At 39.2% G+C, this 10,086-nt stretch overlaps 2 protein-coding genes across 2 annotated transcripts; both read right to left on the bottom strand.

Annotated features, from left to right (window-relative positions):
- Positions 1–4,269: 4,269 nt before the first annotated feature.
- Positions 4,270–6,293, bottom strand: LOC113574688 (olfactory receptor 6K3-like). The gene has a single exon (XM_027005788.3). The coding sequence runs from the start codon at positions 6,291–6,293 to the stop codon at positions 5,376–5,378; it is 918 nt and encodes a 305-aa protein (XP_026861589.2). The 3' UTR covers positions 4,270–5,375.
- A 777-nt stretch (positions 6,294–7,070) lies between these two features.
- LOC113574719 (olfactory receptor 6K3-like) lies at positions 7,071–7,988 on the bottom strand. Its single transcript, XM_027005825.2, has one exon. The coding sequence runs from the start codon at positions 7,986–7,988 to the stop codon at positions 7,071–7,073; it is 918 nt and encodes a 305-aa protein (XP_026861626.2).
- Positions 7,989–10,086: the final 2,098 nt, after the last annotated feature.

Genomic DNA, 10,086 nt, shown 5'->3' with positions numbered 1-10,086 from the left:
GATGGAGCCCCCTTCAGACTGTTTGGGACATCTGGACAAATGATTGTCCAGAGAAGACTAGGTGAGCACTATGATGAGTCCTGTGTCATACCAAAAGTGAGGCATCCTGAGACCATTCATGTGTGGAGTTATTTGCTTAAACTGGATGTATTTGTCAATAATAAGTAAAAACAAAAACAAAACAAAACAAAAAAATGTAATGCTTTACTATACCATATAAATATTGGACAAAAGGATCTAAAAAAACTGAGCCAGTAAACTTTGTGAAAACAAAATTTGTGTTAGTCTCAACCTTTGGCCATGACTATACATACATACATACATACATAGAACAAATAACAAGATGCAGGTATGTGCAAACAAGGGGGCATGGCAACAAACAAAGGGCAGTCCTAATGAAAACGGTCAACAATGATGACTCCACATGCACTTGGCAGGTTGTACCATGTGATAACTGGAAAGGTGAGCATACTGTTAAAGACCCCCCCCCACCACCCATTACAGGGACAGTGAACCCCAGGCCACCGTGGCACAGTAAATCCTAGTGCCCACCCAACAAAAGGTGAGCTTTAAGCAAACACAAAGGGACATCCGGTCACAGTTGGTTGTCCATCAGCCAGGAGGGACACACCTACTCCAGAGCAGGGCCATGCTTCATTCCTGCCTCGCTCACAATCACCTACCTATTAATGTGATACACCTGTTTCTTGTTTTCTCCGCTATTTAATTCTGCAGGTCCCTGGAGAGGATGCTGTACATTAGCGGACTACTGCCGTGGAAGCTTCTACCTAGTGCACCACTACCCAGAACCTCTGAACACATTACCTTTTTGGTTGATTGTGGGTTTACTTATAATTTTGTTGAAGGCAGAATAAAGAGCACTTTGGCTCGAACTTGCCTCTTGCTTCTTCTGTGCTGCCAACATCACACATGCCTCAATGCATGAGGATGAAAGGCGGAATCCGTGCCTCTCCCAGGACTGAAGGTGCAGTGATGTACAGCAGCAGCCTCCACAGAGCTAGACAGAAAGCACAATGGAGACCTGTGGTGGCAGCAGCCTGAATGGGACCAGAAGCACTGTGGCGATCATCAATGAAGGCAGGCTAAGCGGGACCCAGCCAAGACAGACAACATGATGCACCCACATAGACAGTGGGGGCACACAATGACGAGGACGTGCGCCCACAGACAAACAAAAAAGTCACACTAACAAAATGTCTGCTAGAAGGGCATGTCCCTGGCCCCACATGGCACACAGAGGGGAATGTGCCTATCCTTTGTCTGGATGTGCTGAGATGAACTTCAGCCCACATGTCGCAAGTTGCCCATGGAGAGCCCATCATAGAGGCGATGCCCTAGACGCAGTCTTCTTCTGGGGCTTTAGGTGGACCAGCCAAGTTCTTATTACCCACACCTGGAAGAAAGAGAGAATAGACGACAGTAGAAACAACTGGAGACCTAGCTGGGCCCAGTGGTCCCAGAGGAGGCAGTCTGCTCCCCATGAGTCTGACCTGGTAGCACTAGCCCCCCCCCAAAGAAATTCCAGGGGGTTTTCTCTCCTTGGCTGGAGCAGGCTGACTCCTCCTCCTCCCATGTGGCTGCAAGCTTTAGGTCTTCTCCCCAACATCCAGGTATCCAGACAGGAGCTTGGGATGACAGCTTCCTCTCAGTGCATGCCTGCTCTGTGCCATCCTGATTGCTCAGATGATAAACAATGACACTCACATAACAAGCATGACAAACAATACATAAACATGAGTATTAAACGCACAATTTACACAGGCAAACATGAACGTGAACACAAGCACTAATACCTACATGAACACGAACATCAAACAATGACTGACCATAAGTTACAAAATATGGGTTTATATGCATACATAGATGGAACAAATAACAAGGTGCAGGTGTGTGCTAACAAGGGTGTGTGGCAACAAACGGGGCAGTCCTAATGAAGTCAACAATGACGACTCCACATGCATATGGCAGGCAGTACCATGTGATAAGTGGGAAGCGGAGCATACTGCTACATGAATATAAACCTTTTTTTGCATTATATGAGGTCTGTAAACATTCAAGTCCTCTACCAAAGGCCTGGGAGTCTGTATGTCTTGCATAGTATCTTAGCTGTTCTCTGATATTGTTCCTGGTATCTGTTAGAGCCATTCTTCCAGTTTAGGGATTATAGCCCCTAGTGCTCTGATTACCATGGGAACCACAGTTGCCCTCACCCCCAACATCTTTTTGATCTCTTCCTTCAGCCCTTGGTAATTTCTGAAGCTTCTTGTGTTCCTTTTTCCTGATGTTGCTATCACTCAGGATTGCCACATCTATCACTACAGCACTCTTCTGCTGTTTGTCCACCAATACTATGTCCGGTTGGTTAGCCATTACCATCTTGTCTGTCTGTATGTGGAAGTCCCACAGGATCCACCATGGTCATTTTGTGGGTATGTCCCACTTAGACCTTCGAACTAGTGTTCTTGCCAATGCCCTTCTGAGCCCCACTCATGTATTGACCCATGTGCCTACTTATCTTAGCCACAATGAGGCCTGACAGGAGTTTCCATGTTGTACAGAGGCAGGTTATCAGCTGGTAATTGGATGGAATTCTTTCTGGGGGTTCTTCAGGAACAGGACTGTCCGGCCTTCAGTTAACCATTTAGGGTGGTTCATTTGTGCTGCCAAGTGCTCCTGGAGAGCAGTCTGGATCATGGCAGGGCCTGGAACTGTTCATTTCTTCATGCTTTAAGAGAGCATGGGAGAATATGTATGAAGCCTTAGAATAAACAGGATGGACAGCTTTGTATACTTCTCAGTTACCTTCAGGTGCCTTTCTGCATTTCTGATAGCTGTCTTTCTGTGTGGCATTAATCTTGGCCTCCAAAGGTTGTAGGCCTTCATCTTGACATCCAACTTCCTTCTCCATGGAGGATACTGGTCCTTGATGATGATGTTTGTCCTTTAGCCAAGCATCTCTGTGTGGCAAATATCAGCTTGTTCATTTCAGTGATGGTCACAGTAGGGATTGTGTTTAAGGCTGCATTTGAAGCTTCCAGCAGCCTTTCAGGTACTTCACTTGGTCTTGAGAGTCTGCTGTGGCTTGGTAGCTTGTCCATCTTAGCAATGATTTTCAATCACAGGTCAGCAGCTCTTGTACTGAGCTTTGTGCATGGACTCATTGGTCTTTGTTCCGAAGTTCAGGGTGTGGGGATGATAATGATATCTCCCATCTGACATGTTGTCCTGGCTCCCCCTTGCCGTAGATAATGTGTTGTACCTCATCAATCTTCAGTTGTGATTGCAGTTGCTGCTTGTGGATGTTGGAACACTTAGCTACTAGTTGTTTCAGAGTTAGACTAGATGTTGGGTTTTGAAGCATCCATAGTTCCCACATCCTCTGCATATACCCCCTCTCACTGGGGTTGCTTGCGTAGCAGCATTCCAATAGTCCTCTATTCTCCACTCTTGTCCATGAGTGTCTTGTATTAGTTCCAGTAGCCCACTTTTCATCAGATTGCCCTGATCCCCCAAAATCTGATGGGGACCTTGTTGACCCATTGATGCTCAAGCCAGCATGACTCTTTTATTTCTCTCATTGTTAATGAAGTAGGCAGGCAGCATTAAGGGCTTTGTCTACACAATGGAGATACCCAGGTTGGGATTCATACCCCCAACATCCTGTACCAAAGTCAGTGGTGTAACCAGCTGCCACACACACACGTGCACTCCTGGTGGTGGACAAGGTGAACAAACCACTTACTTGGTTTGTAATGTAGTGATACTTAGGAATGAAAGTAAATGTACCATGATGTATTATGGATCTAAAGTTCTATTATTATTTTTGTAACAAGACTGTGCTTAACTCATTTTAGGTGAAAAGACTGTAGTGTCACTCTTGGTAAACCAATCTTTTAATATAATATCATTAATTAGTCTGTCACTGATTACTATTAAAATTATCATAAGCACTAAACACTGAAGGCAAACAATTTTCATTAGGTAGAACCAAGGGGCTATGAAATAACTTTCTGCAAACAAGCAAAGTTTCAGTTTAAGATTTATTTGCAACTTAGTTGCATGTTTAATAAGAACTTGCTTTAAACCCAAGTTCACAAATTAATTTTGCTTTACTATATTACATCTGTAAGTCTCTGTTCATAAACAAACTAGCCAAAAGTGATTTACTATAAAAGGAAATAGTGTTTGCATAAATTCAGAAAAAAGACACCAGCTACACCTGCATATGTATATATTTCTATATTGTGGTCATGTATGTTCCCACAAATGCAGGAACAATATGTTATATTAGTTCACTAATGCTTTGATGTGTGATAAAAAGTGTTTGTAGTAAGTATACTATTGCTTGATTAAGATGGTATGCAGTATTAATTTTAATTTACATGTAACATGACAGTACAGTGAAACTAGTTACATATATTTTGCTGAGCAACTCTTGTGTTTCCCTTTTTCTGGCCAGGCATGAATTTGAGCCTGTTGAGTGTGAAACGTACAAACAGATCCTATACACATTTGTAGGCCCATACACCAACAGTATTGTTTACCATTATAGTTTTGTGGGAAATTGTAATGATTCATGTTAGTAATTACAGTTAGCTATGTTTTTAAATAGGCCACTTGAAAATGAACAGTAACCTTAGCTACACACAGACTATTAAGGGTACAACAGTTAGTGGCACAATTGACTCTTATAGGGTATCAATGCTGTAATAATGATTTAAACTTCATTAGGTACATTAGAGTGTTATCTTTTTATCTAGGGATATACGTAGTTGCAGGTACATTACTTGCAGCCATTAGCTCATTCCTCATCATAACACAGTGTTAAGACATTTTTTTTCACTAAAAGTTAGTTTGAATTAAACAAGCTGCTGAGCAAAACATTTTACAAATGTCTTCATGAATTTTCATTGTATCACTTTCAATTTGCACAGAAAGATTAAGCACACAAAAAAAAGACAAAAAGTCAAAAATCAGAATCTACCTAGAATCTATCAGGAGGTGTGTAACCATACTATTAGAAAATCGATTATGGTCAACCTCTGCTCAATTTTCAGCAGTGTTAATAGGTTCCTATTAAAAGTATATGAAGATATTGTAGCTCTGATTTTTTTAAGTAATTTGGGCATACAAATTCATGTTGGATACTATGAATCAATTTTCATTCTTAGTGAACTTTTTTTGAAAACACACAGTACACTATGTAGTATACTGGATGATCAACATGTCTCTGATAAAAACTTCATTCTTTACAAAAACAAAAACAACAAGACTATATCTTACACCAACAAAGTGAAATTTGACGCCAATTTACAACTCACATTTAAAACACGGTGCATGAGTATTTGCTGAGATTATTTGGATGTACTTAAAATACGTTTAATATTTCTGCGAATATCTGGGAATCTTAAGCCATAAATTAGAGGGTTTAAAAGTGGAGGTATTGTCAAAAACTCCAGTGATAATATAACAGCCACTGCTTGAGGAAAAACTCCATCTTCATAGCGGCTAAAAGTGACCTCACACACAATGGTAATTGAGTAATTTACAAAAGTCACCAGGTGAGGTAGACAAGTCTGATAAGCTTTTCTTCTGAACTCTGATGAGTTTCTTTGACAAATGATGAGAATTTTAATATAAGAAAACAAAATGAAGCTCAATGGGATGAGCACTGTAATTATGAGAACTACAAAACCAAAAATATTATTTAAGGCAGTATTCATACAGGAGAGTTTTACAATTACCCAGTTACTGCAGTACAATTTTGTTAACTCATGTCCACACAGTTTTAGTTTCGCAGTCAAAATTATTCCAGTACCAACAGAAAGCAGTGGAAATATACATGCCAAAGCAATCATAATAGCAAGAATCCTGGGAGTGATAATGCTATGATACTGTAATGGTTTACTAATAGCAATAAATCTGTCAAATGCCATTAAAGTTAAGATTGTGTATTCATATGATGCATAACTATAAATGACAAAAGCTTGTACTTGACATGCATAGCGGGAGATTGTATGTGAGTATGACAATAAATCAGATAGTAACCTTGGAAACAAACCAGCAGTTCCATAAAGAGAATTGACTGATAAACATGAAATCAAAATGTACATAGGTTGATGCAGTGCAGTTTCCAGAACTATTACAAAAACTATGATCATATTTAATGATAAGATTAAACAGTATATAGTAAAACTCAAGCAAAAGAAAAAATATCTCAAGTGTCCCATATCTTCAAACATGTTGAAGTAAAAGAAGGTTCCATTTTCCATTGTATGCATAGATTGTCAGACACAAACTAACTGTAGGAAAGAACCATAAAGTGCATCTCTGTAAAAATAAAGTGAGTGCCTTATATGTGCCTGAATTATATACCATATATAATTCCATACAACATAGCAATTGCTAGTTACTCTGTTGGCCTACGTTGGTCATTTGTGGGTGGGGCTTGACTATGAACTGCAATTAGACACAAAAATACTTATCTCTATGTTGCTACAGCAACAGTGGGGCAACAGCTTCAACAGTTTTCCACTGAACTTGAACCTTTATTTTTTATAATATTAATAAAATACATCCTTTTTAGAAATAATTGATTCAATTCCAACAATATAAATAAAATTCTAATATAGGCTATTTTAAGGGATCTGGGCAGATACAAATATATTAGAACTCTTAACTAAACATGACCAGTCATTTTTACCCTTTTTTGTGTCAACATATTTTGAAAACTGACGACATGATGCTTACATATCTGACCTGTTTTATAAAGACACCCAAATGAGCTCCTAATTGTAGCTCTGAATTTTTTAAGTAACTTGGGCATACAAATTCATGTTGGATACTATGAATCAATGTTCATTCTTATCGAACTTTTTTTGAAAACACAGTACACTATGTAGTATACTGGATGATCAACATGTCTCTGATAAAAACGTCATTCTTTACAAAAACAAAAACAACAAGACTATATCTTACACCAACAAAGTGAAATTAGATGCCAATTTACAACTCACATTTAAAACACGGTGCATGAGTATTTGCTGAGATTATTTGGATGTACTTAGAATACGTTTAATATTTCTGCGAATATCTGGGAATCTTAAGCCATAAATTAGAGGGTTTAAAAGTGGAGGTATTGTCAAAAACTCCAGTGATAATATAACAGCCACTGCTTGAGGAAAAACTCCATCTTCATAGCGGCTAAAAGTGACCTCACACACAGTGGTAATTGAGTAATTTACAAAAGTCACCAGGTGAGGTAGACAAGTCTGATAAGCTTTTCTTCTGAACTCTGATGAGTTTCTTTGACAAATGATGAGAATTTTAATATAAGAAAACAAAATGAAGCTCAATGGGATGAGCACTGTAATTATGAGAACTACAAAACCAAAAATATTATTTAAGGCAGTATTCATACAGGAGAGTTTTACAATTACCCAGTTACTGCAGTACAATTTTGTTAACTCATGTCCACACAGTTTTAGTTTGGCAGTCAAAATTATTCCAGTACCAACAGAAAGCAGTGGAAATATACATGCCAAAACAATCATAATAGCAAGAATCCTGGGAGTGATAATGCTATGATACTGTAATGGTTTACTAATAGCAATAAATCTGTCATATGCCATTAAAGTTAAGATTGTGTATTCATATGATGCATAAGTATAAATGACAAAAGCTTGTACTTGACATGCATAGCGGGAGATTGTATGTGAGTATGACAATAAATCAGATAGTAACCTTGGAAACAAACCTGCAGTTCCATAAAGAGAATTGACTGATAAACATGAAATCAAAATGTACATAGGTTGATGCAGTGCAGTTTCCAGAACTATTACAAAAACTATGATCATATTGAATGATAAGATTAAACAGTATATAGTAAAACTCAAGCAAAAGAAAAAATATCTCAAGTGTCCCATATCTTCAAACATGTTGAAGTAAAAGAAGGTTCCATTTTCCATTGTATGCATAGATTGTCAGAGACAAACTAACTGTAGGAAAGAACCATAAAGTGCATCTCTGTAAAAACAAAGTGAGTGCCTTATATGTGCCTGAATTATATACCATATATAATTCCATACAACATAGCAATTGCTAGTTACCCTGTTGGCCTACGTTGGTCATTTGTGGGTGGGGCTTGACTATGAACTGCAATTAGACACAAAAATACTTATCTCTATGTTGCTACAGTGGGGCAACAGCTTCAACAGTTTTCCACTGAACTTGAACCTTTACTTTTTATAATATTAATAAAATACTTCCTTTTTAGAAATAATTGATTCAATTCCAACAATATAAAGAAAATTCTAATATAGGCTATTTTAAGGGATCTGGGCAGATAAAAATATATTAGAACTCTTAACTGAACATGACCAGTCATTTTTACCCTTTTTTGGATGTCAACATATTTTGGTAACTGACAACATGATGCTTACATATCTGACCTGTTTTAAAAAGACACCCAAATGAGCTCCTAATTAGACATGCATATATTAAGCAGAGGTGCAGAAAAGGCATCTAGACAAGAGCACAGGCAAGCTGAAGAAGACTGCTCCCACTCTTCTTCAGCTTGCCTATTTTCTACTCCTTGCTTGCCCTCTGCTTATACACAAGAAAACCCATTCAATGTCCATTGCTGTAGCTGAGCAATAGTATCACCACTAGTAGCAAGGTTTTTATTTTAACTATATTTTTCAGTAGGGAGGTGATAACATCAACATTTGCACCCACTATATAGTGAATGAAGTAGCTTGTATGAGCTCTAATGGTGTTAGGTCAACAAAGACACCTATACCCAATCTAAAGCCAAGCACCATGAGTTAAGTAAATTCAAGCACAAAAAGAACCTGCCTTCTAGCCCGGAAAGAGGACACAGGGCACCATCATCAGTGCCAGGGACTAGAGACAAGGTTGCATCATCAATGCCAGAGACAAGAGACTATGTGGTGTCTTCCACCCCAATAAGTGCAGACAGGGCAGTGTCTTCCATGCTGGGGAATGGAGAAAAGGTGGTGTCTGCAATGCCAGAGACAGGACACAAGGCTGGATCCTTGGCATCAAACACAGGCAAAAGAACTGTGAAAGAACCATCAGCAAAGGACTGGTGAAGATATTAAACCAGGACCAGGTCATGAGCAAAGGCTGCAGTGAGTGCCATCCCTTGTAGAGGAGACAAAACAAGACAACATAGAAAACAGGAGCCAGGACAGGGGCTATGTGAGGATTTGGAATTGGCAGTGGTACAGCTAAGGTTGGCTCTCAATCCAGTGCCAGGGTGACCTCCATACTGTAAATGGGGGGCTCTCTGGTGCAGACTTCAGAGATGACACCCCTAATGGCACTGAACTTCTTTGCACAGCAATCCATCCATTCCAAACAGAAAGCAAGCTGAACAGTGTTTGTCACCTTGCCATGAGTGGGAATGACACCTATGATGGAGCAGGGCAAGGTGATGGCACCCTCCATATAACCTGAAGGGATAATAGGACTATCCCTAGAATGTTCTTGGAGATGTCTGGTGATGTTTTCTCCAGAGACTGCAATATTCTTAGTGTTACACCTCTCTACTTTGCTTTGTCATAGCTTTGGTTGCATGCTCTCTATTTGTGGATAGTGCGTGTTTCTTTGTTTTCTTTGTAGCATAAGACTTGGAATGCTGATCCTTCTGATTCTCTTAAGCTGATGTGACCTGTTCTGTGTTGCTCGCCTTGAAGCTGACTACTACAAAAGAGCCATCGCACATGCTGTTTAACTAGCTTAGAGCTCACTCATGTTCCGATTGCTAGTTTTAGTTTGTGGCTGTTTCTGCTGTTTGTTGTTATGACCTTTGCTAGTGTGTTTTGATTATGTCTTTTAATTACCCTTTCTTTGTACCTCTACTTTAGAAATAGTGTACAATGTGCATAGTATTTTGTGTATATAGCTTTGTATAATTCTGTGTTGTCGGTTTATACTTCACACCAGTGTAGGAGATGGTCACTGTTTTGTTTGTAGTTTTGGGTTAGTATATATTTTGTGGACAGGCAGGGAGTTAGGTTAGTGTGTTTCTTTTGGCTCACT

The sequence above is a fragment of the Electrophorus electricus genome, chromosome 17 (genome assembly GCF_041902795.1).
Source record: "Electrophorus electricus isolate QZ-2024a chromosome 17, ASM4190279v1, whole genome shotgun sequence".
NCBI classification, from domain to species: Eukaryota; Metazoa; Chordata; class Actinopteri; order Gymnotiformes; family Gymnotidae; genus Electrophorus; species Electrophorus electricus.
Note: the sequence above shows the minus strand (reverse complement) of the source record. Positions and strands in the feature narration are given on the sequence as shown.

What these genes read in the sequence shown, in the direction of transcription:
- LOC113574688 (XM_027005788.3), bottom strand. Translation starts at nt 6,293, where the DNA reads ATGGAAAATGGAACCTTCTTTTACTTCAACATGTTTGAAGATATGGGA.
- LOC113574719 (XM_027005825.2), bottom strand. Translation starts at nt 7,988, where the DNA reads ATGGAAAATGGAACCTTCTTTTACTTCAACATGTTTGAAGATATGGGA.